Source organism: Colletotrichum spaethianum (assembly GCF_022836535.1).
Source record: "Colletotrichum spaethianum MAFF 239500 DNA, contig58, whole genome shotgun sequence".
Classification (NCBI taxonomy): Eukaryota; Fungi; Ascomycota; class Sordariomycetes; order Glomerellales; family Glomerellaceae; genus Colletotrichum; species Colletotrichum spaethianum.
This window is the reverse complement of record NW_026054828.1, coordinates 110,705-138,524: the sequence shown is the minus strand read 5'-3', so window position 1 is coordinate 138,524 and position 27,820 is coordinate 110,705. Positions and strand designations below refer to the sequence as shown.

Sequence of the window (27,820 nt, the reverse complement as noted above, 5' to 3'; positions counted from 1 at the left end):
CACAGGATCAAGGCACAAATTTCGGTCCTCGTAGTGGACGAACGACGAAAAAAGTACTCCAAGATGAAGGACCAGGCTGCAGCTTTAGGCGTCACGGCTCAGCGTGCCCCGGGACGTCAAGAACAGCCTACTAAGAAGATCCACGCGGCCAGTTGCAACGCTACGGAGTCGATAGGAGTCTGGGTATGGCAGGCGAAGGAAGCTCACCGGAACCAAACGGTTTAGTTTTTCGATCTCCTTACTTAATTCTTGACTGGGCAATTCTGACAGATCGGCCAATCTACAATCTGCACGACTCTCAGTCAGGTGCCCTGCGCCAATTAGTCCCCGGACCGGGATCCACAGACGGGAGCGGGGACAGGGGCAGGTGCCTCTTTAGATGCGGCTCTTTCACGAATCGGTTCGTTCAAGCGCGACATCTTGCCCCGACTGTGTTCGCCTGGGGATGCCTGAAGCGATTATCGGCTGTCCTTTCAGCTGGGACAGCCACGTCGAAAGGAAACATGGCAAGGTCAACACACCATTTCTGGTGACAGGCACCGCATCCTCGAGAGCTACCAAGGAGGCAGCATCCTTGGCCAGGACCCGATTGACTGTCTAGGTCAAGTGTTCCCTATGCGATCATATGGCCGCCTCGGGAGACAACTTCTCAAAGCATGTGAAGAAATGCCATGTTCCTGACTTTTGGCAGGCCGAGGAACCGGTTGCTTGCCTAGAGTGTTCACGTGTAGAGCAGACATTTGTCCTGCAAACCTGGGATGAGTGGATGCAGAACGCACGCGACTGGTATAGTATAGATGAAAAGACAGGCGTAGACCTGGCCAAAGAGTAGAAAAGCCTTTCCTTGACTCCAGGTGGAAAATCGCCCGTCTCCTGAAGAGGGCAGCATTGGCGTGTGGCAACCCAGCCGCAAGCGACTCTTAAGAGCGATACCCGAGAGATTCTAGGATTAAGGCAATACACAATCATTCCTATATATCTAGCCCTATATCTAGCGCCCTGGTCTACTTGAAATAAACAAACTTGATACGAGCGGATCGCTAGCTTCCCTCGTGTGACTCTGGGGCTTCTCTTTGACTGTGGGAACTTCTGATAAAGTCTTTAACTCAACCACCCTGCTTCCCACGCAACCCCGCATACCACGCAGCCCCAAACCCCCATCAATATCACCATACCCATCAACAACATCCATTATTCCTCATCCCTACCACCTACCCAGATGCAACTTTCTGCTTCACTAGATAATTCAGATCCACTGGATTCACTTGTGCTACTCTCTGCTTCGCCAGCAGCAATTTGCGCCCGTCGGATATCCTCGATATTAGCGAACGTCGTGTTAGGGTCCGTCTGGACCCTTTTTCTCCTGCCTTGTTGCTGACTATCCGTCTGGGCCTGGAATGCCTGGGCCTGACGCTCTAGGACTGTCAGTCTATAGGCCTGTTGGTCCCAGCCTTTTTGGACCTTTCTAAATAGGTGGCGTTGGGTGTAGATTTCTCGGGTATCTTGCGTAAGCTGGTTGAATAGGTGCAGCTGACGCTGAAGATCAGCAGACTTACGCGGGGTTGACCATGGGACTATAGATACAGCTCCATCCCACTGCTGACTTCCTGACTGCCCAGCTGTCTGGCCGTCTAGCTGTCTGGCTGGCTGGCTGGCTGATGCCTTAGACACGAAAGGGCTAGATAGAGGTTGCGCTACATCAACTGGCCATAACCCAGTGTGTTTCCAGCCGCTTTTAATAACCTGGATAGTCAAGGCGTCTAGACGTGCCCTTCTATAACAGTCTATAAAGTTCCTCTTGCCTGTTACAGTTGAATCGCTTTGTATATCTAGGTACCCTAGATACTTCCTATAGGCTGCCTTAAGAGGTCGGAATACTGACTGATCTAGAGGCTGGAGGACGTGTGATGTGTGCGGCGGCAGAAACAGGAGGTGTATGTGGTTCCGGAAGCATCGCCACAGAAAGTCTGTTGTTGTATGGCTATGATGGGCGTCTAGAACTAGTAGTCTAGTATCTGAAGGGTCCTCTGGGACAGTCTGAGGGATAAAGACCTTTTCTAGCCATTCTAGGGCATTCTGATCAGTTGTCCAGCCGTTCTCTGTTGCTGTGAATTTCCAGCTAGCATAGGGTTGAAGATCTAGAGGAAACCACTGTTGCTGGACTGACTTGCCCTTATACATAACAAGAGGCGGAAGTGCGCGTCCTCTGGCAGAGACGCACTCGATCAGAGATACCCATGCCCGCGATCCAGGCTGTTTTTTCTGGATATACTTGGTCTCTGACGATCCTAGTACTAGCCCATTGCTTCCTTTGCCCTCGAGGATACCAGTCTCATCCATGTTCCATCTATTAGCTGGCTTGATGGGCAGGATTGCTGGCAGATCAAGGCGATGAAACCATTCCTGGATAATGTCAGCAGTTGCCCCATTAATTCGCCTAGCGTCAATTGCCCTGCATCGCTGGGTTCTGATAGATGGGTTTCTGCGAAGAAATCGCTGCATCCACTTCCTCCCAAGTGGTCGCTGCCCATCGCCCAGCATGCGCTCAGCCAGCCCTTTGACTTGCTGATGGCAAAACGCAGAGCCTAGGGCAGCCTGCTTAGATATCCACTCAGCAAGTAGACCTTCCTGGTTCTGAGATAACCGCTGCAGTCTACCAAAGGCAGTATTTCTAGACTGGGTACCATGGAGACGTTGTCGTACAGTCGCCTCTGGGATGCCCCATTTGCGACCTGCCCCGCGGATACTAAGCCCGTCAGCAATATCCCAAAGTGCCCGCTGCAGCTCATGTTCACTATACTGCTTCATCTTATAGTAAAAAAGATATCCTCAAAAAATGGCGTTGTTTGGGGTAGAATAGAAGATGTTGTGATAGTTAGAAAAGAGGAGTAGGTTTTATGGTGACGCGTTGTTGGGCTGCGTGGTATGCGGGGTTGCGTGGGAAGCAGGGTGGTTGAGTTAGTTGGATTATAAATGACACTGGCGTTAGGCTCTTAGGTTGGATTGTAACTGTAATAGTTGGTAGGTGGTCTGTGACTACTTTGTTGCCTACCTTTAACTTTACCATCTGCTTCGTAGTTCTCAGATCTTTCCCTCATTCCAGAGCCAGAGAAGAACGCAGCCCTTTCATAGCGCGCGGCCTTTGCTTTGGCTTTGTTCCAGGTCCCATTGTGTTCGGACCTGGAGTTAATCCTAGATGATCATGATCTAGTCTTTTCCGCTTCATTGCCCTTGAGAATCGGAAAGGAGGGAAGCAGCCAATATTGCTTTTAAAGCTGATGTTCAAATCCCCTTGGGCTTGACTGATAGCCTTGCGGCCGAATTTCCACGGGCACCAGTTCGAAGATGGCCCTGTCGCTTCCTTTTCGGTCCTAGCATCAAGCCAGGCCTGGGCGGTCGCGCTGCCATCAACCAGCTGCGAAAATCAATTTTTTCATTTATCGACCCTGGCTTATGACTGAGGTTGTTATTATTAAGACGTACTGGAAGGTTGACAACCCGGTCGCTTAATCGGACTTTTGAGTTTCGATTCCTGTGGGCGGGTGACAAGGATTTTCTCCAATGGACACGGCGTCATTTTTCGTCAGTCGGGTTGGGATATCCACCAGCAAAGCTCGATGTGCCAAACTTTCAATCTCCCAAACTTCAGTTGTTTCGTTGTCGTTCTCGCCGTCGTTTTCGTCGACTTTGCTCAATCCTGCCGAAGATCTACTTCAGAAGAAATTGTATCCATAGTGTCACTGTCAAGCGGCTTCTCGTGATTTGCACCGATTATGGTGTTGGGTGAAAAATCAGTACCTGTCCGGTCGCACCGCGGTGCATCGAGAAGGCTGCTCTATTTTCCAAAGCCCAACGTTAGTTGTAAAGAGTTGACGAACGTACTTTGGATTCGACTTCTTCTTGTCTCTTTGTGTGTGTGTGTGTGTATGTGTATTTGACCGCCTTGTCAAGTCCTCTTTATAAAGTCACGGGCGTCTACTTGCATGATTAAAACCTAATCCCGCGGCCATCTCTTCGCTGTTCGGCCTTTTACAAGTCTCTCGAGCTGACCGGGCAATCCCGATCAGTCCAGAAAGTTAGGTGCCGATTATGGTCGCCTCTATGAGGATCGTCCAACACGTCATGCACGTCAGAAAGATCCTTGAGGTCATGTCGGATATGATAAGTGTATCCTATTTACCACTTTCGGGTGAACCTAGTAGATGAGGTTGCCAGATTAGTGATCCCATCGATTATTGTTTTTGTGCATCTTGTTCCATCTTCCCAGGGCCGGGGTGAGCTGATTTACCCCACTTATGTACCGCCCCAGCAGAAGAATATTCCATTATCCAACAGACCCGGTTTTTAGTGATACTGTAGCCGAATGACACCGTCAATCTAACACCTTATCAACCTACACCTTCCCGTTTCCCATTCTGGTCCGAAGCAAGCCCCGAAGATATCCGACGCGCTACTAAATACGGGCCACTGCCTTTTCTTCGTCGGGCGACATCGGCCGCCTTTGTTCTCATAGTACCTGTAGCAACCGTTGGATGTTACACCTCCGACAGCAAATCCTTGTTCACCCATGATCCAATGGCAAGAGTCCGAAAAATGGAAGGGAATTCCGAGCCCTCACCACGATCAGCGCAAAAAACACCAGGCCTATCGCGGCCGAGGAAGGCAAAGGCGTGTCAACGGTGCCGGACGAGGAAGCAAAGGTGTGAAGGCCCACCAAATTGCCAGAACTGTGCTTCGGCCAAAGAAGGTCAGTGACCCAAACAACCCGTGTGAGACTTCGAGCTCTATTCTTGTTTCCCTCGCATTGCTTGAGAACGGCATGATGCAAGTTGTCAGGCCTCTAAATTGTTGAAATCGGCCGACAGCCAAACAGTATGGAGGGATAGTTCAAGCCGCTATAGTTCGAGTGCATTAGAGAAAAGCATTGGAATTATGTCTGTGAGATGAATGTTTTCGTTGAGGGCGACTTACCCAGGCATACTTTCCAGGCATCGTTTTGTGAATCAAACCCGTACTGACTCTGCGCAGAATGTATTCCCGCTGAGCGCGAGCGCATGGCACTGTACTCAGTTCACTACATCGAATCACTCGAAGCACGGATCTCGGAACTTCAGCATGGAGCGACACTGGCAACTCCCGGAAAGTCACTTGATCAGCCGATAGATGGTCCCTCTCGACACCTTGGCGATCCCCAGATCACCAACGGGTTTTCCAACCCACGAAGTAGTTCCGATCAGCTGGAAATGACATTCATGACCCCTCTAGACAACTCGAATAACATCATCTATGGTCTCGACATGCTACAGTCAGAAGACAACCTGTTCTCCGTCAGCGATGTGGCAAATCATGACACAAGTGGGAACTCCGTCGCGCACAGCGATCCGGCCATGCCGATACACGTCCTGGGCCAGGGGTCTGCGCCAACGTTTGCAGAGGTGTCCATCCACGAAGGTGCCTTGTTTTTCCAGGTCTATTTCGAAACCATTCATCCGCGCTATCCATTCCTGGACGTAGAAGAATGCAGCCGAGGATATCAGGACTGGAGGATGGGTGAAATCTTCCTGTCAAGCAATAATGCCTGGAGATCTTACCTCGTCAAAATGGCACGTGAAGCAGTCTCTTCCTCTTCCCAATCGAAAGCTTTGTCTAATGTCAGCACAGATCTTCGCTGTCGGCTCCCTCCTGCGTCAGGCAAAGCTCGACGGCTCCACGCGACAGCAGCATCACAACCTGATGCTCCAAGCGCAGGCCGATCAGACCATACTGACGGATCATTCGCACAAGCCTCTAGTTCGCCTCCAAGCAATGCTTCTGTACGCTATTCACGCGCTGCACGGCGAAAGCACTCCCCGACTGGGACACATCATTGGCGTGGCCATGCGCTTCGCAGTGATGAAAGGCTTCCACCGTCTTGTGCATGACGGAACCGCCGAGACTGCAATGGCCATCAAAGCTTGGTGGTGTATCTACATGTAAGCCTGCCAAATGCTCCACGCCTTGACACCAAGTTATCGTCCTGCTCTTCTTCTGACAGTATGCAAGGCTAGATAAAGTGGTCGCTATCACTCTCGGCATTCCTCCCTACCCTCCCGAAGAATGGATCACGACGCCCGCATATGTTAACGGACTCGAGCCTCGGTACATCATGCCTTGGTCGTCAGATGTGCCCGGCGCGACTACAGGCTCAACGTATAATTTCAACCTCAGCTATTACGCTCATATGTGTCGCATACGGCAAATTCACTCCAAAATTCTGTCTGCCACGCAAACAATGGCCCCCGAAGCTAGAGCAGAATTCACCGAAGACACTCGAGCTGCAATTGATCAGTGGTCACAGGATGGACAGATGTACGGATATGGGTAGGTTGGGGTTTTTCAGTGGCAAGGGGATGCACACTGACATTTCTCTAGTCGTGTCAACACCGAAGGATACGCAAGTTCTCTAGGGCTGACCCACGTCGCGGCCATCACACGGGTGATTCTTTACAGATTGGACCCTGCCGATATCGACTCGCCATATGTCGATGAGAAACTCCAGGCTTGCTGCGACTTCGTTGGCATATTCCGAGCGCTGCAGAAGAAGCGCCAGATCCCGAAGCACTGGGGCGATGTACGAACTGCCTCGAGTGGTTTGCTCTAGTTTAAGTATACTGCTGACATCCCACTAGATGCTGTTCAGCTTCCAAGTCGGCGTGTCAATTATCTATATCGTCTACCGTCGAGCCGTCCCGATTCCCAAGAACGTCGACCGCGCCATTCGCGAAGTCGCCTCAAGTCTCGCGATATTCGCTGATCGTTCGGAAAAGGCGGACGTCTATCGTGACTGCCTGGACGTGTTGGCCAACGGCATCTCGAGATCCTGCATACCTGGGACAATCGATGAGGAGTCTCGGAGGGAGATTTCTGGCATGGTACAGCAGATCATTGAGAGTGGCACCGCGCCCGACATTGCTTCGATGCTGTCGGAGATGAGTCAAGTTCCGGGCGACGGCTGAGGCACATGACACGTGAGGGCTTTCGATGTCATGGCTGGATGGTACGCCTACCAAGCCGCGTCTCAGAACCAAGCTTTCTTGTCTTATGCGCTGTCGGCAGCCGGATCTGGTTGATTGGATGGGTGGCGCTTCCGAGATGAGTGGCACCCCTGGCGAACGCAAGCTACAATTGTCGACATGGGCGACAAAAGGTGGTGGTGGACACTGGGTGGGAAGAATAAAAAAACAATAAGGTATGCGTAATCCCGTGCCTTGTCACGCGGCCTTTGCATCCTGATTAATCGCTTTCTACACAGTGAGCATGCGTCGCGTGGCAGCCTAGTCTTGTTCGTTCCTGCAAGTCTACTTGGGTAGTTGCAACGCCAGAGCTGAAGACCTGAAACTCTTGTGACTGGAGGCTTGGAGTCTGCAGCTCTGGACTACTGGCGCTTAGGCTGAGAATGCCAGACCACGAAAAGTTATACTAATCGTGTTTCTATCAGCAGTCCTCAGAGTATCATTTAATCAGGGCATTTGCTAAGCTCTGACTCATTGTCGGGACAGATGGTGAGCTTTGACCAACTGTGCTGGCACATCCCGTCTCATAATTAAAAGGATCGGCGATTTATCTCTGTTACCCGACTACGCAAATGTAACAACCCAGAATCAAATCTGCGTCCCTATCACTTGATAAACGTACAGCCTCCGACCCTCGGGTGGCCGTCGCATCGGTGTTCCCCACCATCACCGCGTCCAGCATGTGGATCAACTTTAACTTTTCTGATCTGCAACTGCCACGAACATTCTACAGTAAGATGACCTCCCTTTCTCCTTAGAGTGGCCCTGCGGCGCCACACGTACCTCGACAAATCCACACAGCGGCGAAACCGATCACTTCCACTCAAAGCAAGCCTGATAGCCCTTAATCATCACCAAGGATGGCAAGAGCACCTATAGGATCTAGGAGATTAGCTGCTCCGATTGCCTTGGTCTGGCATCTGAATCATTTAGCGCTAAGTTACCGGCCGGTCATTCGTCGAAGTTGTAGGCAATAAGTTCAGCGAACTCCGACAAAAGCCGATGGCCTCAATACTGATAGTAACCATCCATCGGACACAATCGGTCCAGCTCCGGGACTTCTCCACGGAAACTGATCTTTAAAATTGGAGCCACAGATTGGCAATTAACATATAATTGGAGGCATGTCAATGCCCCCAAGCTGCCTTTTCAGTTGTTCACCATCCGAATTTTGTCAGATATTCCATTGCTTCTGGCTTGGACAAAGTCGCCAGACCACGATTTTCCCAGCATCCCAAGGATCCCATTCTCCGCTACTATCAGCTACGTTTTTGAGCAAGGAAGGACTCAAGGCCTCGGCGGGAAATAATGAAGTACCCAAAGACACCTGTCAACAAGGTCCACCGACTGGCGGACAAACGCGCAGACTACGACCTCAAGACCATCCACAGCATTGTCGACCAATGCATGTCTTTACATGTTACCTTCACACCAGGCGACACTGAATTTCCAACCGTCATTCCCATGATTGGCGCCATGGGCAATTTTGATCGCCCCAGCGCCGACATTGACGAGCCTCTCGACTGTTACATCCACGGCTATATCTCAGCTCGCATGGCCAATCTCACCAGAGAGAAGATGGCCGAGGGGCTACCTGGCCTTCCCGTCTGCGTGTCAGCTACCAAGGTAGACGGTATCGTTCTCGCTCTGAGTTCTTTTGCGCACTCCTGCAACTACCGTTCGGCTTCCCTGTTCGGCTACGCGACTCTGGTCACGGACAATGAGGAGAAGTTGTGGGCGTTGAAGCTCATCACAAACGGCCTCGTCGCAGGACGATGGGAAGAAGTGCGACAGCCCCCGTCCGCCAATGAGCTTTTGCAGACGCAAGTTCTGCGCATCCGCGTGAAAAGCGGCAGCGCAAAGGTTCGCGCGGGCCCGGTCGCCGAGGTGAAGGAAGACCTAGAAAACGCTGAAACGAGAAAGACTGTTTGGTCGGGGTACATCCCGTTGGTCGAGCACCTACAAGAACCTGTTCCATCAAGGCATAATCTCGTGGAGCAACTTCCTGAATACATCTCGGAGTACACGAGGGTTTTCAACGGGAATGCGGATGAATACAGCCAGGAGATTGTGAAGCGGGTGCTGGAGGATCCGGCTGCGTTTCAAAATGTTTAGGTCTGTATTAATATCTGTCAAAGAGAAGAGATCAGGTAGCACTGAAATATCAATGCTGTTGCTGTGATTCACTGTTGAAGCCTGAAGTTTGTTGTTTGTCGATGAACGACTCTGATCGGCTGAAGCAGCCTACACACTTGGCTTGCACAACTGTGCTACACGGATCTCACGAATCTGGGACTAGTCACTTGGTCTTACAGTGACATCCACAGGAGATTTGCATGTGATTTAGTCTTAGCTGAGCAGTGCAATGTATCCCCCTCACCTCAACCATCCATCCCGAATCTCACCCATCAGACTCAGCAGAACCTTGCATCTCGTCTTCAACAGCCTCGATTAACTTAGACTGACTACCTCCCAACACAGACATACGTTCCCAGCCACAAGCTGCACCACACATTAACAACGGTAGGATTCCAGTTGAGGAAATTAGCCAAGGTGATGCCATACTGCCGGATGGTGCTATTACACGTGGCGCCGCTGCCCACCAAGTGCCACCTCCTACAGCCGCAAGTAACTGACAGCTGGTCAGCGACGGCGCGGCAGGGTTGGACGCCTCAGCAGTGGTCAGCGGGCGCGTCGTCGAAGTTGCGGATGTCTTTACCATGGTCGGCGTTTCGTCAACGCCTACATAAACCAAGGTCAGTAAGAATGAGAGTGGGAGTGAGCGTAAATATCTCACCGATGCAGTATCAGTACTCCAGCCAGAACCTGGCGCAGTTTGTCCCGAAGTCCCGGTTTCAGTCGTAGAGCTGCGCCAGCGGGAAGGTGTCGTATCGGCCCACGACGCTCGCGTAGTCATCCCCTGAGCCGGCAAGGTGCCAGCGCCGGCACCCCGCGACAACTCCCGTATTATTGGAGAGGGACCCTTCGGGCCCGTTGTCATTGTCGTGGCTCTGGTCGTAGTGACACTGGTCGACGGCAGCGCCATGTGAGTGCCAGGTACACCGACGCAGTACCATGTACTCGCCCAGAGGGTATCGCACGAAGGAGCAACAGCTGGATTCCAGCAGTAGAAGTCGGCGAAGGTGAATGTGCCGAACTTGGCTAAAATGCCCTCAAAAGAGTCATCTGCGACGGCAAAGTAGAAATGGGTGCAGTCTGCCGTGAGTCCAAGCTGCGTAGGCGATGGCTTGACATTCCTGGTCGCAGTCGTAACAGAGGAGGCTGTTGTGGTTGTGGTGTTACTCGGCCGTCTTGTGGCAGAACGCGGGAGGCCAAAATTGACCTCAACGCAGTATGAGTTGCCGATGACAATGCCGCTGCAGTCCGCGCCCACGCTGGGGCTCGGGGGGTTCAATGTTAGGTAGCACTTGAGGGTACCCTTGTCTGGCATGGCTGGTCTGTGAACTCACGTAGTTGACAAATTCTGCACGAGACAAGCTCCATTCAGACTCAAAGAACGCACAAATGTACTATGCGTCCTAGGTAGTGTCGAAGTACGTGCAGTCCGCAGCTGTGCCAGGTGCCATTTGGCGACGATGAAGTCGTTCCGGGTCACGTTTTTTCTTAACATATATTTGATACCAACGGAAGAACTCGGCTCAGATAAAATGGCACGAGCAAACATTAACACACAAGGTTTCTAAGGGTAAACACTTATTAAGCAGACAGGGATAGACGTGAGGCATAGAGGGGTCAGTAAAGGGTTTGATAGTGACATATATAACTCAGTGTTGCCATAAGGAAGTAAGATGTTCGCCTCTGCTGCCTTTAGAAATACGACTGTAGTGGATTTTACTAACAGGTAAATAATGTCGATACTGAACAACTGTTACGGGACAGATGCGCCTGCATACATAAGACATGCCTCCTAGGAATCACAGTACCGCGTCCGACAGACCCTTCAGACTTAGGGGGTCACTCTTGGGAAGGACTCCTGGCCCTGATCAGGTTGTAAAGCTCTTCACAAGACGATCTCTAACGTACCGAACTGTATAGCGGATGCTGTTAGTCACCTAGTCGAACCAGGTAAACCAAACTGTGTTCCTAATGACTTGGCGATTGCTGGACCAAATCATCACGCATAGATACAAGGCCTAATTTAGCATTACTACTCACTCCTTGTATCATCCCGCGGTAACCTTTTCCGTATGGTTGGTTCCGCAAGCTTCATATCTTTAATTTTACAGGACTTGTCAAGCGCTTCCCGATCATCAAATACCTGGCTAACCTCCTCCAGCGTCATTCCACGCGTCTCAGGGTAAGTCAAGTAGATCACACAGAGCCACAACAACAGGGCACAAATGAAGACAATGTAGTACTTCCACCTCAATTTCTCGAGTGCTACTGGATTGACGAAGTCGTTAAAAATACCGCTGCAGAATTGCGCCAGGTTGAAGACGGTAAGGCCCTTGGCGCGGAGTGTGTATGGTAGCACCTCGAGCACGTAAGCAATAGGCAGGGGCATCATGGCGAGGTTGTAGAAGGCGTAAAAGACAAACACCATAACCACAACGCCAATGCCAAGCCCCTTACTGCCGTCCACACTCTGTTGATTTCGCGCCGCAAGGATAGTCCAAATAGAGAAAGCGATCAACATGCCGATGGTGGACGTGAGCAGCAGAAATCGTCTGCCAAGGCGGTCGACAAAGAGGGCGGATCCGACGGCAACGACCCAGTTGAAAATCTGAAGGCCTCCATTGATAAGGTTTTGCGTCTCAGGATCGGTAATGCCGATGTCGGTGAGGACGAGAGCAATGAGCTGGTTACCACACCATTGGACGATGAATCCAAAGCTGAAGACAACACATAGACGATGACGATTTCCCTCTGTGAATGAACGATACGCATTAGTATTGCTAGCCGAATCTCAAAAAGTAGAAATATTGGAATTTACTTGTTCGAACAAACTGGAGGTAAGAAGCCGATTCCAAAGAGCGCTCGTAGTCAATGGCATCGGTAATTTCGGCCACCTGGATTTGTACGAGCTCAGTCGGCTGTTCGGTCCCGCTATCATATCTACTTAGAATCTTGGTAGCTACTGGCGTCCGACCATTCGCGATGAGCCATCGGAGGCTCTCCGGCATGAAACAAATTAAGCTGATCTGAAAGATAGAGACAGTGACATGAAGGAGCGAAGGAATTTGCCAACTCCAGTCAGTTTCGAGCTTAAAGGTGCCATACGTGGACCAAGCGGCAACGATGGACCCTGTGTACTGTATGCAAAACAACGGTGTCAATCCATGGATATGTATGAGGAAGGGAAAGTTCCTAATTAAAGATGCCTGCTTACCCATGTGGTATTGTAAATAGCGGTGATGATGGATCGATGGGTTGGGTATGCCAACTCCCCAATAAGTGTAGGGGCAGTAGTTGAGACAAAGCCTCCGCCTAGACCAATAAAGAACCTCCCAGCTGTGAACATACCTAGTTTGGAAGCAAGTCCTTGCACCAATGCACCAGTGATGATGATGATGATGGACCCAAGGAATATGGGGTGTCGATGTCCAAGCTTATCAGCAATGAAAGGAGCAAGTGGCAGAGAGATAACGCCACCGATGACTTGCATGTTGACTAGGAGACCAAGCATGGCCCCTCGAGGATGATGGAAATCTGTGAATACGCATCCTGTTAGCTCTCACTGACCTAAACAGAAAGTAGGACAAGGACGCGCGCTGGGAATGTTATCAAAACCAACATTCTTGCCAATTTGTGAGCGTCTGGACACCGTTAAGCATGCTGCCGTCAAAACCACCCACATAACTGGTGAGAAATGGGACGATGAGGAGCAGGTTCAATTTAACGATAAAGGGAAACAAGGGATAGACTAGACTATATAAAGTCTAGGCTATAAAGGTGCGACACGCGCCACCATGACTCGGTGTTGCAGAGTTCTAGGAGCCTAAATCTCCCATGTTCGGCTGATAATATATCGCGGTCGTTGCGGAATTTCAAATTTCAGGAGATGGGGAGGCTTAGAGAAGATTGTGATCTTGGAACGATTGTAGCAATGAAGCAGTCCTGAAGGTGGGAGAAGGGGATGAATATATATGACGCCGAGCTTCGGCTTTGTATGAATTCGACTCGTATACACACTTCAGACATCCAGGACACTCAATAACCAACACCACTTTCAGGTTCATGAAGAGGTGGAGAACACCGCGCCATAGCCTCATGAGTACAGAACACATTAAAACATTCGACTTTCGTATCCAAGTTTTCCCCACGGGGTCCTGTGGGGACATGCCCCATCAGGAGTGGGACTGTCAATTCGACGCTTGGATTTTTCAGGCAGGTGAATGAGCTGCTCAGATACTCGGAACCCCAGAGCTTGGGACCAAGGAATTTAGCCTCGTTGTTGCCCCTCCATTTGCCCGGGTAATACTCTGAGTTCTACCGAATTTCACCGAGGATGCATTATGTCTAGTCAAAAGCAGGCTAGTACAATGTCATCGTGGGTGTAAGATCAAGACCAGTACTGAGGAGCCTGTCAAATGATAGCACCCAATAATGCCAAGACCATAGAGTACGTCCTGCGCGCTCAAGAGGCATGTTGGTACGCATTCGTCTTACCCGCCTCGCATCAAGGAACTAGGTAGGGCAGCATGCGTTATATTTCTGTTTTCTCCACTTCGCTAGGTCAGAAAGCGGGCAATTGGGTGATGGGCATATGGGCTTGCATTATAGAATCATCTCGGTAAGTCAAATTTAGGGGAAGGAAAGGTAACGTACATTTTGTGTTTCCCCGAATTTGGCACCAAAATTCATCGAATTCCGAAGAACAAATGGTACATCAACAACAGAGTATGAGACGGAAGTTTTGTTTAGGGAGCCTTGAAGTAACTGTGGATCGGTACCTGCTCTTCCGCAGGGCCTTGGATTAATGCCGAGAAAGACACTAAGTGTTTATCCGAAGAGCTCACGAGGTCTTCGGAGTCTCCCGGAGCAATTAGCAAGACTCTCCACGTCTACGTTAATCGACGTAGAAGAGATAAGTATACGCGAAGGCTCAATAAAGGTGAACTTACTCTTGGTTCACTCACGCACTCAGTTATTAACAGCATACAACCTTCCATGATGGAGCGAGTCCGAGTCAATCCAATCATCCCCGGGTTTGCCCCTGACCCTTCCATTGTCTATGTTGACGGCACTTACTTTCTCGTCAACTCCAGCCTCCACATATTTCCCGGTTTACCAATCTACGCCTCAAAAGACTTGAAAGAGTGGAAATACATTGGTATGTTCATCGGAATCTACTCCTTAAGACCCTTTAGGTTCGAGATCTTTCCTGCTTACAATTACCATAAGGTAATGCACTGAATTGGCCTGGACAATTACGTCTCCAGGAATCTGTGACCAAGATAGTCGGCCCCAGTCATCCGGATCAAAACATATGCGCCGAGGGCGGCCTTTACGCCCCCACGATCAGACACCACAAAGACACTTTCTACATCGTCTGCATCAATGTTATACACAGAGGATCCCAACCACCCAACGAAAGCGAACGCCAAAATTTTATACTATCAACGACTGATATCTGGGCTGATGAATGGAACAACCCGGTTTTCTACGATTTCATGGCCATTGATACCAGTTTGTTTTGGGATGATGACGGCCGAGTCTACATAATAGGTGCTGCAGGCCCGCCTCCGCAAACCGAAGTCTGCCAGTTCGAGATTGACCTCAAGACTGGCAAGAAACTCTCGGAGGAAAAGTTGCTCTGGGAGGGTGTCACCAAGGCTTACCCTGAGGGCCCCTACATGTATAAGAAAGACGGGTGGTATTACCTTCTCATCGCCGAAGGTGGCTGCTTTGCTGGTCGCCATACCGTAATGGCCCGGGCGCGGGATATCTGGGGATCGTACGAGGTGAACCGGTTGAATCTAGTACTGGGCAAGGCGAACCCGAATGAGTACATCCAGTACACAGGCCACGGAGACCTTTTTCAAGGACCATGTCAATTAAGCGCATGGCAGATCGATTCGCCTGAGACTCGATTACCTCATTCTCAGCGCTGTGTGCTAGTTCGAGCAGGATGCTGCCAACTCTTCTAATCTTCTCAACCTAGCCCGGTGAGTAATGTAAGCGGGCGAACGTCCGCACGAGCAATCCTTGCGTACTCTGCTTGGGTATATTCACACAGTGCTCTCCTTCCGTCTGGAGATGTATAAACGGAACGCTCTCAAGGGCGTTTAGAAAATCCTGGGCTAGCTCAATCTGCTTCATAGCAAGGGTCAGGGGTTCCGCGCTCAGGCCCATGATCTCGGTCATTTTACACTGGATTGCGGAGTTTAGTACCATTGACTTAATGCTATGAAGGATAATGAGATAACTGGTCCGTTGCCGCTGCAAGGTATTGATCAAATGCTGGTATGCATCGTCGAAAGATGAACTTTCAGGCAATCGGATTAAAGGAAGGAGGTTGTTGGTAAGGGTGATCATCTCGAAGTATGCTTCTGACAACTTCGTAATAGTTTCACAAGAAGCTTCCATGTCAGTAAATGGGTCAAAAATCCTCTTAGAGTGTGATTCTATGCCTTGAATGACCTAAGAAGCCATGGTCCACAGACGCCGGATAACATGAAACCCCTCTAGAAGACGAACCTCTATCTCGGCGCCGTTTGATTCTCCTTCGCGGCTAAAAAGTGATACAGGGCTTCGTGAATGTGTCTTGAGTGTAAGTCCCGTTTCGAAGAGAGTTTCGTGGATCGTCACCGGGCGACCTTTCATAACCAAAGCCGTCTTGTCGCAAACGTATAGCTGCCAAAAGGCGTTCCGTAGGAGAGTCTCCTCAATGGGGTCTCGCCTTTCGAGCGAGCTCTCGTCGTAGAGGCGCATTCTCATCGCGATGAGGCCCGCTTCGTTCAGGATATGAAAAGCCACTCCATGAGTCCCCGTGGCAGTCTCCATGGCCGATGAGAGAAACAACCGTATGCTAAGAGACGAGGAATTGAGGTGCTCTAAGTCGTAGTCTTCATAGTTTCAGAGGGTTTCTCGCGCTGCCTGGAGGAACAAAGGGGCAGTAAGATGCTTATTTGGTAGTAGAGACTCAGGGACTATGTATGTTACGGCTGCGCATAAGGCTGTGAGGAGGGTGATACTCCTAAGGGCCCCGATTCGTTCTCGCTTGTCATCGGCGGCAAAACAGAGCAAGACCCTTGCGTGGTCTGCTGAGGTTTGTGGGTTCGTAATCGGGATGAAGAACCGGTGAACAGTCTTATGGAGTGTGGCCTCATGGCAGACGGGGGTTGTTCCGAAAACTTATCGGGCGTAAAAGAGAATACAGCGATCTGCGATTGACTTTGCTGTCCCGGACGTGGTGACGGCTAGTAGCCCCGTCAGTAGGTTTAGATGTAACCTGGTAGCAGTTTGCGTTTGACTTTCTTTTGTCACGGATAGATGATATGCTGTGACATTGTCGGATAGTAGAACAGTGGAAACTGGTTGAGAGTTGATGTCGTTTGCATCGGGGATTGCCGGGCTCTCGGCTTCCCCAGATAAATCAGTAGCCGCATATGTTGAGCTAGAAGGAGATTCTCTTGGAAGCGTGTCTTGCAAATTGACCGGTTTCGGGCCTCGCTTTTTCGGGGGCGAGTATTTGCATGTCATCTTTGCTATGTAACAGTTTCTACATGTCGGTATACCGTCGCACTTTTTCGGTACTTCGTTAGCGAAAGGGCGTCCATTATTCCAATGTCTCTCTTTCTTTTTCTCGTTCAAGGAAACCCAAGCGCGTTATTACTCACTTTGACTTAGGGTTATCATAGTTGTACCTCTCAAGTGGCACCATATCCCTCAACACTCATGCGATTAGAACTAAAGTGCTAGATTAGTACAACTACAGTTTTAGAGCTTGGAGTGTGTCACATTAAACCCCTCTGCTCCGCTGGCACTGTGAAACATAAATCTGGATATCGGTGAATTATTCTAGGGTCTGAATGTAGATTCTCCGTTAGGTACCATGGCGTACCTCAGCATTGGACGGGTAATGGAGGGGCAGGTGCAAAACGTTGATAAAAAGAAACATCTTTGAATCTTTGGAGAGATTCTTACCTATATATGGCTGTCTCTTTAATCAGCTTTTGAGACATCGTCTCAGGACCAAACTTCTTGAAAGAAAGCCGTCGCTTTCCCTCAAGATACGTATCTCACCAAAGAACATTGGTCTTTTCAATAATCTCGCGGAAAATCGCTTTGAAAACATACCAAATTCATCTCCAGCCTTGCATTTGCACCATGGCTTCTCGAGTAGTAAGAACACCCAAAGGGCTGCAATCCGATTTCGAGTGGGAATTTGCCACGGCTGCATATCAGATCGAAGGCGGCGTCCACGAAGACGGACGGGGCCCTACCATCTGGGACATCGTCACCCACCTGGAACCCTCTCGTACGAACGGAGCCAACGGTGATGTAGCCTTTGATCACTACCACCGATATGAGGAAGATCTCGATTTGCTCGTTAAGCACGGCGCGAAAGCCTACCGATTTTTGCTTGCGTGGTCGCGCATCATCCCTGTCGGCGGACGAGATGACCCGGTGAACGAGGCCGGCATCGACTTTTACAATAAGCTCATCGATGGGCTGCTTGAGAGAGGCATCGTGCCATGGGTTACTCTGTATCATTGGGACCTGCCGCAGGGGCTTCAAGATCGGTACGGCGGATGGCTGAATGTTGAAGAGTCGCAGAAGGATTTTGAACGCTATGCGAGGGTGTGCTATCAGCGGTTCGGCGACCGTGTCAAGAAGTGGATCACACTGAATGAGCCTTGGGTCGTTAGCATTCGTGTAAGTGGCCAAGTCGTTTCCATCCAACTCTTCCCATTATTTGCCACTTGTGTCGGGTGGCTTGCACCCTGAGAAAAGTGAGAATGAAAACATGGAATCTAATGTGACTACAGGGGTTTTCAAAGGGCCTCGACGCTCCCGGACGGAGTAGTACTAACAGAGACTGTGCGGAGGGCGACTCGACAACAGAGCCTTGGATCGTTGGTTATTCCCTCATTTTATCGCATGCGAGAGCGGCAAGACTGTACAACATGGAGTTCAAACCGAGCCAATGTGGCTGCATTGGCGTCTCCATCAGTGGCGATTATTTTATGCCATGGGATCCTGAAAACCCCAAAGACCACGAAGCGGCTGAGAGACGGATGGATTTCTGGCAAGGCTGGTTTGCCCACCCCATGTTGTAAGTAGTCCCTGGTTGGATACTTAGGTGAAACTCCGATTCGGGTTCCCCAAGGCACGCAAGCCTGCTAACGGCGCGATTTTTAGTCTTGCACAGGATTATCCCGACGTCATGCGTCAACAGCTCGGAGATCGCTTGTCAAGTTTCACAGATGACGAGTTCGAGCTGTTGCGCGAGGCTGAGCTTGACTTCTACGGGATGAACTACTACACCTCTCAATTCGCGCGGCATCGCACGAGCACTGCGTTGGATACCGACTACTCGGGCAACGTGGATAACTTACCCGAGAACAAGGCCGGCGAGTCGATCGGCGAGCTTAGCGGGATGTACTGGCTGCGCTCTGTGCCCCAAGGGTTCCGAAAGCACCTTATGAGAATTTGCAAGAAGTATGGCAAGCCTATTTACGTCACCGAAAACGGGTGTCCTTGCCCGGGCGAGGAAAAAATGACCAAAGAGGAGTGTGTCAAGGATGCGTTCCGACAGAAATATTTTAAGGACCACCTGGGTGCTATTGTTGAAGCAAGACAAGACGGGGCAAAGGTTTCTGGGTACTTTGCCTGGTCTTTGATGGATAACTTGGGTAAGTTTCTCACTGCCCTATAAAGGTCAATTTTGTCCTTCTACCTTTTAATATACTGATATTATTATTAGAATGGACCGAAGGTTATGGTCCTAGGTTTGGCGTGACCTTTACTGACTACGACACACTAGAGAGGACGCCTAAGGAGTCAGCATTGAAGCTTCGAGATCTGATTGAGGAGAGGATCAAGTAAAAGTCAATTAGAGATATTGACTGGAATTTGTATTCGAACGAGACGTAGAAGTCTTGTTATATCGTAAGTAGGAAGCATAAGAAGGGCTACCAGGTAGGTAGCATGGCTACTGATAGAATGCCGTAGATAAAAAGCACAGACAGCGCTGGGAGGAGGGCCTGTTACTTTGGACATATATGGCTATTATTTAGTGCGCCCAGTCAGGGTTATCAGTTAGTCATTAACAAACACCAGCTTTCCAAGTTCTTAGTCAAGTGTCAAGCTAATCTACAAATAGACGCTTTTGTGCAATACACCTGTAAAAACAGCGCCACTTCCCACCGCATCCGGCGGCTGCAACAGCGACTTCTCGCTTTGAGGAATTGCGAAATACCATGACAAAGTCTAAATCTACCTCTTTTTCCCTTATATGATAAGAATTGGAACGGCAATCATTATTAGGGCTGCTGCCTTCTTGGGCTTCTTCTATGCGATCGCAAGGCGTGCTAACAATGCGGAAATCACGCATCAATAGTTCTGGAATCTCATCGTCGTATCGGATTGGGCGTTCATAGCTGTTGCAATTACTGCAGCCGTGCTACGTGTCTGCTTACGTGTCTGCTTAGCACTTCAGACGGGAATTTCTAGATTAATGCTGGCCTTCCTTATGATCGAGAGTTATTATTGACTAAAAGAAAATGGAATAGATTATACAAGCTAAGTTTTAGTTATAAATAAATAACTAGTGAGAATGACATTATGTTATAGTGCAGACTTTTGAAGTAAGTATACAATATTCAATAAGGTTACTAAGTATTATTAAAATATTCTATGTTCTTTTAATTATTGTATCATGAAAAGCTAAGAGTTCTAGGTAGCTTGTAGTAAGATGATAGACATAAAGCTAAGTCCTTATGACAAAGGTCATAGGACTACTGGACGGCGTATCAAGCATGGCGTTGCCTTTGGCGTTGGGGACGATGACAGTGCTGACTGAGAGGTCTTGACGTCTCTGCTGGGATCGCCAGACCCGCTAACTGTAAAGTTGTCTAATGAGTGAGCACAATGCGTTGCCAAGCTTGGATTGGCATAATTACTCAGGGATAAATTCGCGCATAGCTCAACTCCGTCTTTCAGGTTGCATGAGGTACGGAGCATCTATGGCGACTGAGATAGCGGCATTCTTCTAGGTGGTGTTGGGCTCATTCTCCAGGTACATCACCATCTTGTTTCGTCACGATGACTGCCGAAGAAGTCAGGTCTATGGTCACACTGCAGGCCACTTTGCAGTCTTAAGTCAGTTCGATAACAGAGCGCGAGAAGATTCCAGGTCTCGGGACCGTCAGCTCATAGCTATCTCCTACTCTGGCGATAACTTCCAATCTGTCACGGGGCCTCCCACAATACCACATTTTCCAACAATACACCAGAACGACGCACTTGCAATATGGCCAGAGCTCTACTCTGTACAATTCTTTGCATGTTGAGTAGCGTTGTCTTCTCCCAGCGGAGTTTCGCTGTATCCAACGAAGATGATCTTGATGCTACACTCGGCTCCAGCTGCATCCGCTCCCTGACTACGAGCATTGAGGACTGTCATCCCTACGTCCAAGAGATGATCAGGCTTCAATACCACTCATCAATTAAAAATGTCACCGCAACCGACCAAGTCTGCACAGCGGACTGTTCATCTTCGTTGGCGACTTGGTTCAGATCCGTGTTGTCCGACTGTGCAGAGCAGCGAGTCGATAACAGCGTTCCCCAGCTGCTTTGCGGATACATGTGGGCTGGCTACAACGAGACCTGAGTTCGAGATCTGAGGGCCAGGAATTACTGCAATGGCGAGTCTGGCTGTAATTTTGTTTACCCAGTCGAGTCCTGACCTTTCTTCAGACATTATCGCCAACTTCACAGAAGTCGCCACGTATCTTGACATGCTACAGGCTGAGCTCTGCTACACGTGCTACATTTGGCGGCTGGCTATGATGTCTGTCTACAATAAAAATTACAAAGCGGAACCCGAGTATATCTATTCAAGCTGCGGCGGCAGCGGGCTTACGGCTCTCTTACTGCCACTGATCCTGGGCGCCGCGACGCCACCAAGAGGGCGACACGTGCGAATCCATCTCCAACTTGACCGGGGTCTTATCCACAGCACTGTACATGGGCAACCAACTTCTGCTGCCTGGTTGCGCCAAGTTACAACCCGGCGTCCCCATCTGCGTCTCCATAACCTGCCAGACGTACTGTCTGTGGCCCTCAGATTCCTGCACGGCCATCGAGGTTGCCGTTGCATTTGATTTTGGCACTATCAGGGCGTACAACGCGTGAATCAAATTTGACTGCTCTAACCTGCATCCTGCTCCGGTCTTTAATGGCAAGATGATCTGCGTCTTTTTGCGGGGCGGGACTTACACCGGCGTTGTGTCCCATCCCGCCCCTACAGATCCACCCATCGGCGACGGCTTCGCCCGCGTTACTGTGGACCCACCAGATGACGCCGAGGTGGCGAGGGGCTGGACCCTCAACTCCGTCACGTGGCACGTGTTCGAGGGAGCGGATACGTGCATGACTATTTGCGTCCGGGGCGGCAACACGAGTGCCCCTTTCCGGACGGTCAACCCGAGTCTCGGCGGTAGTGGATCCTGCATCACGGCCCTGCGACCAGGAACGGCGGTCTGTGTGGAGCCTTCGTATGGTTGGAACATTACGGCAGCGGAGCCGACGTCCGGGAGCCGGCTGAGGATGGGAATGGCTGATTTGCAGGGTGTTTCAGAGGCCGCGTCACTGTCGGAGTCTCTTGCAACTGTGGCCACAGTGAGATCAACAGAATCTGGTTAGGGGAACTTGATCGAGAAGATGCAACGCCACGGCTGAGGATCTGAAAACTTCAGTATAGGAGGCTTGACGCTAGTCACTCACAGTCATTCAGGTACGGATGTGTTAGAGACTACTACTTAACAGCGTTTATCATTGAGCTGCAACCTGGCCTAAACGAGTCCACGAGGCACAAGCATGTGGGCGTCCTCTGGCTTTACTCTCTTCCCATCGCCATCTCAATTGCTTCTAAGATTGCCAGACACTTTTCGTCCTCAAACTTCCGAGTGATGATCTGAAGACCAATCGGAGCGTCCACGTAGGTCTTTGGGTCGTAATGGTCATGCTGGTACTTGTCGCGAGGGTTCTTCGGCACGTACCCGCAGTCTTTGACATCCTTCGCAGGGTCAACGGTAGTGACGGGGAAACAAACAGCAGGGTATTCCAGCAAGTTCCACTGACTTGTATATAACCAGTATTTGCTCGCGCCGTGGGGGGGTGCGGCACCCGGGCTCACGGGACTGAGGATTGCGTCGACGGCATGGCCATCAGGGGCGGCAGTTGCCAGCCAGTGATCATTGTACTGCTGGCGGTATTCATTCCTCTCGGCTTTCAACTAGTACAGCCAAGGTTAGTACGTGGTTCTCTTGGAAGATTGTATCCTGGGGTAAACTTACTGCCCACACTTCTTCCTTCGTCTTGTCTTTAACAAGCTCATTGTCGAAGATCCACTGCGTCAAAGGACGAGGCTCTTCACCGCCATCTTCAAGGACCTTTTTTATTGCATTCCCTCCGTCTTCAAAGTACAAGCCCATGCTGATTTCGTAGGCCCTTGAGTGGTTAAGAGGGATCCACTGGACCAATTCGAATTGGTCTCCATGCGCACGAAGGGCCCTAGTGACTTCTTCAAGAGCTCGACGAACGGGAGGATGAGGCATGACAATTCCATCGTTCCACATGACTCCAATCTTGAGTTTTCTGGGAAGCTTGACTTCCCGCCAGGGCAACGGAACAAGTGAGGTGTCCTGCTGCCACGGCTCGGCATTGCAGTATGTGCTCATGAACAGGGATAACGCAGAGCGAGAGGTACACATCGGTCCATGAGCTCCAACAATTCTACAGAGATATTAGACGACTGGTAAGCCACAATCGATACCGTGGATAAAAAATTACTTACCCGTCGCCGCCAGGTACAGCTCTTGCGCCACCGCGACTGAGCCGACCCGTGGAGGGCTTGAACCCATATATGCCAGTGCATCCAGCTGGAGCTCGAATCGATCCGCCACTGTCTCCTCCGACACCCTTCCGGATTAATTAGAAATTTCCGCAACATGATTGGTGACATCGAATAAAGCTCTTACCAAGACGCTTCCTCGGAACGCTATAAGAGCGGCTTCGCCACCCGAGCTCCCGCCTGGAGTCAAGGACAGATTGCGGGGATTGAGCGTCGTTCCATAGATGTTGGAGGACGTCTCCAGGTGCATACCGGTCTGCGGCATTGTAGTTCGTGCGTAGAACACAGCTCCGGTGGCCCAGAGGACATCATTGACACCGCTTACTCCTGACTTGAAGGCGTCAGCTGCAGTTGCAGATAGGACACGCTCCGAAACTTACAGTCTCTGCATCAATGTAGGCGACCATCCCACACGTTTTCATTCGCCCAAACATGCCGTGGTGCTCTTTGACAGAGATGGGCAAGCCATGAAGCGGGCCAAGTGGCTCTGGCAGAGCGTCAAGAAGGGCTGCTCGCTCTAAAGCCATTTCAGGAAGCAATTCAGTGATGCAATTCGTCTGTATCAATGAGAACAATTTTCATGTCAAGAATGCATCGGCGTCTTACCAGAACTTGAGCCAGTGCCGCGGCACGGAGGAATGCTTTGGTGACAGTAACGCATGAGTATTTCTTGGACCTGATTGCCGCCAAAATCTCGTCCGCGTCAAGAGATGTAATTTCAATCTCCTCCGGTTCAAGTACTAGATGCCGGATTTCGCAGACGTTTGATGGAAGCGGATCTGGCAGATTTCCAAGCTTCAGCGGTGGTGAAATCTTGGCAAGCGAGTCATCGCGCATGGCAAGCGCTCTGGCTATCGGGGATCCGAGATGCATGATTTATGATGACAGCCTCTTTAGTTTCGAGCTAAGATGAAGAGAGTGAAAATACACAACTTGGAGATACCTCAGCCGCAAAGAATACACTGCAATATAATGAGTTTAAGCATGTTCTATCTCACTTGGCTATAGACGTAGCCACGGCTTTAATGAAGTCCGCGATGCTCTTCGACTATCAGCATCTGTCGGAGTTGCAGTGACATCAATGTGTAATTGACAAGATTGGGATGTCCGATGAATGCCGTGTTTCCCGATTTCCCCGCTCCACGCTGAATTTCATCGGTCCCGGAGTCTTTCGGTTGACCTGATAGGTTCTCAGATAACGATCTCTCCGACGGCGGAGTTCATCGGGTTGCCAGCTCCGACAGCGCAACAAGCGCTCAGCTGTCAAACTCTGCAAGATACTGGAACAGTTAGTGCGATATCCATGAATGTGACTGGCTCGCAGCATTGGTTATACGACTTTACGACTAAGAAACTTTACATCTTGCCCGATAGATGCCGCCCATCAATTCCACGAACTAGCCCCAGCTTCCGCTCTTCCGGACCCGACCACCCCCTATCAGGCAATGTGGATTTCTGGGGAATCTGCGATAGCAGGTAGCTCCTTCTACGTGCTCCTGACTTGTCATCGATCGATGATAAGACAGCTCCTTAGGCATATTACTATCCAGCCTCAATGTCCCGACTCTGGTACGATGCTTTGATTCAGACCATACACATTGTTCTAGTTAACACGTACTATCAAGATCACCAGAATGTCTCGTGCCAACGAAACAAAGGAGATGACGGTCATCGAGCCCCGTGCCGGTCCTGACGATGCACCTTCTTCGGATCCCAAACTCGACAAGATGGCCAATACTAAAGACATTGGTGCCGCTGCGTATGCGGAAGCCCGAAACCTTGATTCAGATGATCTCGAAGGAGAACGGCGAAGGGTCAAGAGGAAAATGGACAGGATCCTGATGCCAATGGTCAGTCGTGTTGATTCCTCCCCCTCCTGAGTATCGATTGTTCAATCTGAGACTGACTAAATCTACCTCAGCTCATGATTTCGTTCGTTTTTCAATTCTTGGACAAACTCTCCTTGAACTATGCTGCTGCATACACCCTGATTCCAGACCTTGGGTTGGAAGGTCAGCAGTACTCGACTATAGCATCCGCTTTCGCCTACGGCAATATCATCTGGTACATTCCAGCTAGTATGCTGCTTCAGCGTCTACCAGTTGCAAAGTACACGGGTATCATGATTGGTGTTTGGGGAGGGCTTCTAATGTGCTGCGCGGCAGCGAAGGACTTTGGACGCATTTTTGCGCTGAGGTTCATCCTGGGCATGGCTGAAAGCAACATGACGCCTGCTTACATGATGATCTGCTCCATGTTCTTCACGCGCCAGGAGCTTTCCTTGCGTCTGGTGCTGTTCATTGCTATGAACGGGCTGGCGACTGCTGGGGGGTCTCTGATTGCTTTCGGTTTTGGACACGTGCACAGTACCAGCATTACTTCATGGCAGCTGATCTTCTTGGTGATTGGTGGTACAAACCTCATGTGGTCGGTTCTATTCGTGAGTTTTCTTCCATGGTCGCGTTCTTCTTATATATAAGGAATCTTCTTATTGACTTTCCCCTTCTAGCTCTATGTTGTCCCTGATTCTCCCATGAACGCCCGCTGGCTCAACGAAAGAGAGAAGCTTGTGGCCGTCGATCGTGTGTCGCAAAACATGATCGGCATCAAAGACAAAGACTTCAAGTGGGGGCAGATACGAGAAACCTTCTTGGACCCGAAAGTCTACATCCTCTGCATCTGCGGCTTTTGCAACGGCGTTGGCAGCGGCGGTCTTGGCTACTTCGGCTCGGCACTCCTCAAGGGGTACGGCTTCTCTGGCATCAACGCAACACTCCTGCAGCTCCCCACTGGTATCATTGAGTTCATCGTCCTACCTATTTCAGGCTATTTGGCCTCTCGGTACATCAATGCCAGATGCTATGTCGCCGTTGTCACCCTCGCCATTCCATTCGCAGGATTCTTAGGCATACGTCTGACGTCTTTGGAGCACCAGTGGAGGCTCGTTGGGTCCACCTGGATCCTCTACGTCTTTGGCATCGGAGCAGCCGCATGCTACAGTCTGCTCGCAGCCAATTTCGCCGGCCACACCAAGCGCTCTTTCGTGAACGGTCTTTGGTTCGTCGTATGGGCGTGTGGCAACGTTGCAGGTACTAGCTTCTTCAAGGGCGACGAGGCTCCGCGGTACTTTACTGGAATCACAGCGCTTCTGTCATTTACCTCCGGAACCATGATAATGTTCCTCGTCTTTGCTTTCTACTGCAAGTGGGAGAACAAGAGACGCGACCGCGTTTACGGTGTCAGGGATGTTGTTGATGGCGAAGCCGACAACGAGGGCATTCGAGCCGGATTTATGGACAAGACCGACATTGAGAACAAGCATTTCCGTTATGCTTACTAGCTACGACTTGCTTTTCCATGGCTATGGGGTTGAGTCAGATCCATATGTTCTTTTGTGGTGAAGTCGCAAATGGTAGTGCTGCTCAATAGCTAAGATATGAAAAGGTGCATGATTTCAGAGTCTCTCTTTGGTGACGCTGCTAGAATCGGCCAGTACGTTCCAGATTTCCTGTCCCCAGCTGTCCCTCCACTTCGAGACAGACACTGTCTCGCAAAGGCGAGTGGTTCCTGAACTTGATAGCGGACTATCGAGGCAGCTGGACACATTTGAGCTGGTGCCTGGCAGCCTCCAACACTTGAACTAACCTCCATTACTGATGCCCATTGTCTTCTCAACTTAGTTCTCTGCAGGCTCGTCGACCGTCAAATTCAAATTCTTTGGCGTTACTTGCAAGGGTCCAGGGCAGCCGCGTGCTTCGCGTGCGTCGCGTAGTCGACTGAAGGCTTTCTCGAGGAACACCTAAACCATGCACATTGCCCTTTCAACCCCATGCACTTGACCACTGTCGGGGGTTTCGCTGCCGTGTGTTTCGTTGTCTTTCTCTAGGACAATTGTCGCGTCGCTATGTGATGCCAAAGCCCTCATGTAAGGGGCTTGCGGAGCAGCACGTCAGCTACCGCGCGAAAAGTCCGCCCACGGCCACCAGCCTACCCTCCCGTCCTTGCCGCCCTACAACATAGGTTAACAATGTGGCAATAGTCGCCATTCCCTCGAGCATGTTCATGGCTGCCCCGAGCTGCTGACCATTGTTGAGATCCTAGGCTACTGGCCCATGCGGAACATCGGCCCGCATGAACGGCGTTCTATGCAGGCCCAAGGTATGGATGAGAGATAAGAGCGGCAGACGGAACAACTGGGCCCTAGGCTGTTTCTCTTCAAACTTAGCAACTACTTATAGTCGTAGCTGGTAAGAAGAGACATGTACCTTATTATTTGATGGTCTAGGATTTTCGACTTCGTTTCCATACGTACTGGCACCAGCAACTTATTGATATTTGCCACTTGAAATACATTCTAAGCAGGCTTGTAGCTGCAAAAAAATGACGAGAATCATATTCTTCGTAGCATGGACTTCTCAAGCAAGCATTCAACATATAAGGTTGCCAAGCGTTACAAAAAGAGTGTTCTATGTCCTTAGAAACTATTCAGTCTATGACAAGCTAGGAGTTCTAGGCAGCTTAGAGCAAGATGGCAGATGCGGAGCTAAGTCCACGCGGCAGAGGTAGTAAGACCGCCAGACGGCGTATTAAGCTTGGCGTCGCCTTCGGTGTTGGGAACGATAACATTGCTGCCGGCCTGGATGGATCATTGGGTGCAAGCGGCCGCGTTCGGCGGCCGCAAGAGTGGACCCATTGACAAGAGCGACAGCGGAAGAGGGGAAAT

At 50.3% G+C, this 27,820-nt stretch overlaps 11 protein-coding genes across 11 annotated transcripts; 7 read left to right on the top strand and 4 right to left on the bottom strand.

Annotated features, from left to right (window-relative positions):
- Nucleotides 1-5,574: 5,574 nt before the first annotated feature.
- Nucleotides 5,575-5,976, top strand: ColSpa_12181 (uncharacterized protein; the record flags this gene model as incomplete). The annotated part of the gene is made up of 1 exon (XM_049278393.1): nt 5,575-5,976. One exon carries the CDS (start codon nt 5,575-5,577, stop codon nt 5,974-5,976), a length of 402 nt encoding a protein of 133 aa, XP_049134350.1.
- Nucleotides 5,977-6,271: 295 nt separating this feature from the next.
- On the top strand, nt 6,272-6,995 carry ColSpa_12180 (uncharacterized protein; the record flags this gene model as incomplete). Its single annotated transcript, XM_049278392.1, has 3 exons — nt 6,272-6,360; nt 6,412-6,610; nt 6,669-6,995. 3 exons carry the CDS (start codon nt 6,272-6,274, stop codon nt 6,993-6,995), a joined length of 615 nt encoding a protein of 204 aa, XP_049134349.1.
- A 1,365-nt stretch (nt 6,996-8,360) lies between these two features.
- ColSpa_12179 (uncharacterized protein) lies at nt 8,361-9,167 on the top strand (the record flags this gene model as incomplete). The annotated part of the gene is made up of 1 exon (XM_049278391.1): nt 8,361-9,167. One exon carries the CDS (start codon nt 8,361-8,363, stop codon nt 9,165-9,167), a length of 807 nt encoding a protein of 268 aa, XP_049134348.1.
- Nucleotides 9,168-9,907: 740 nt separating this feature from the next.
- Nucleotides 9,908-10,503, bottom strand: ColSpa_12178 (lysM domain-containing protein; the record flags this gene model as incomplete). Its single annotated transcript, XM_049278390.1, has 2 exons — nt 9,908-10,078; nt 10,114-10,503. The coding sequence occupies 2 exons, from the start codon at nt 10,501-10,503 to the stop codon at nt 9,908-9,910; spliced, it is 561 nt and encodes a 186-aa protein (XP_049134347.1).
- Nucleotides 10,504-11,220: 717 nt separating this feature from the next.
- ColSpa_12177 (lactose permease) lies at nt 11,221-12,196 on the bottom strand (the record flags this gene model as incomplete). Its single annotated transcript, XM_049278389.1, has 2 exons — nt 11,221-11,905; nt 12,021-12,196. 2 exons carry the CDS (start codon nt 12,194-12,196, stop codon nt 11,221-11,223), a joined length of 861 nt encoding a protein of 286 aa, XP_049134346.1.
- A 2,490-nt stretch (nt 12,197-14,686) lies between these two features.
- Nucleotides 14,687-15,074, top strand: ColSpa_12176 (non-reducing end alpha-L-arabinofuranosidase; the record flags this gene model as incomplete). The annotated part of the gene is given in 2 exon segments (XM_049278388.1): nt 14,687-15,021; nt 15,032-15,074. Coding segments are annotated over 2 exon segments (378 nt in total).
- A 2,271-nt stretch (nt 15,075-17,345) lies between these two features.
- On the top strand, nt 17,346-19,067 carry ColSpa_12175 (beta-glucosidase 1B; the record flags this gene model as incomplete). The annotated part of the gene is made up of 4 exons (XM_049278387.1): nt 17,346-17,894; nt 18,008-18,294; nt 18,381-18,874; nt 18,946-19,067. 4 exons carry the CDS (start codon nt 17,346-17,348, stop codon nt 19,065-19,067), a joined length of 1,452 nt encoding a protein of 483 aa, XP_049134344.1.
- Nucleotides 19,068-21,112: 2,045 nt separating this feature from the next.
- ColSpa_12174 (uncharacterized protein) lies at nt 21,113-21,325 on the bottom strand (the record flags this gene model as incomplete). The annotated part of the gene is made up of 1 exon (XM_049278386.1): nt 21,113-21,325. The coding sequence occupies one exon, from the start codon at nt 21,323-21,325 to the stop codon at nt 21,113-21,115; it is 213 nt and encodes a 70-aa protein (XP_049134343.1).
- A 103-nt stretch (nt 21,326-21,428) lies between these two features.
- On the top strand, nt 21,429-21,923 carry ColSpa_12173 (uncharacterized protein; the record flags this gene model as incomplete). Its single annotated transcript, XM_049278385.1, has 2 exons — nt 21,429-21,863; nt 21,888-21,923. 2 exons carry the CDS (start codon nt 21,429-21,431, stop codon nt 21,921-21,923), a joined length of 471 nt encoding a protein of 156 aa, XP_049134342.1.
- A 157-nt stretch (nt 21,924-22,080) lies between these two features.
- On the bottom strand, nt 22,081-23,970 carry ColSpa_12172 (putative amidase; the record flags this gene model as incomplete). The annotated part of the gene is made up of 6 exons (XM_049278384.1): nt 22,081-22,479; nt 22,541-22,979; nt 23,041-23,165; nt 23,225-23,428; nt 23,478-23,654; nt 23,704-23,970. The coding sequence occupies 6 exons, from the start codon at nt 23,968-23,970 to the stop codon at nt 22,081-22,083; spliced, it is 1,611 nt and encodes a 536-aa protein (XP_049134341.1).
- Nucleotides 23,971-24,731: 761 nt separating this feature from the next.
- On the top strand, nt 24,732-26,437 carry ColSpa_12171 (putative transporter; the record flags this gene model as incomplete). Its single annotated transcript, XM_049278383.1, has 3 exons — nt 24,732-24,947; nt 25,019-25,537; nt 25,607-26,437. 3 exons carry the CDS (start codon nt 24,732-24,734, stop codon nt 26,435-26,437), a joined length of 1,566 nt encoding a protein of 521 aa, XP_049134340.1.
- Between the last annotated feature and the right edge of the window lie 1,383 nt (nt 26,438-27,820).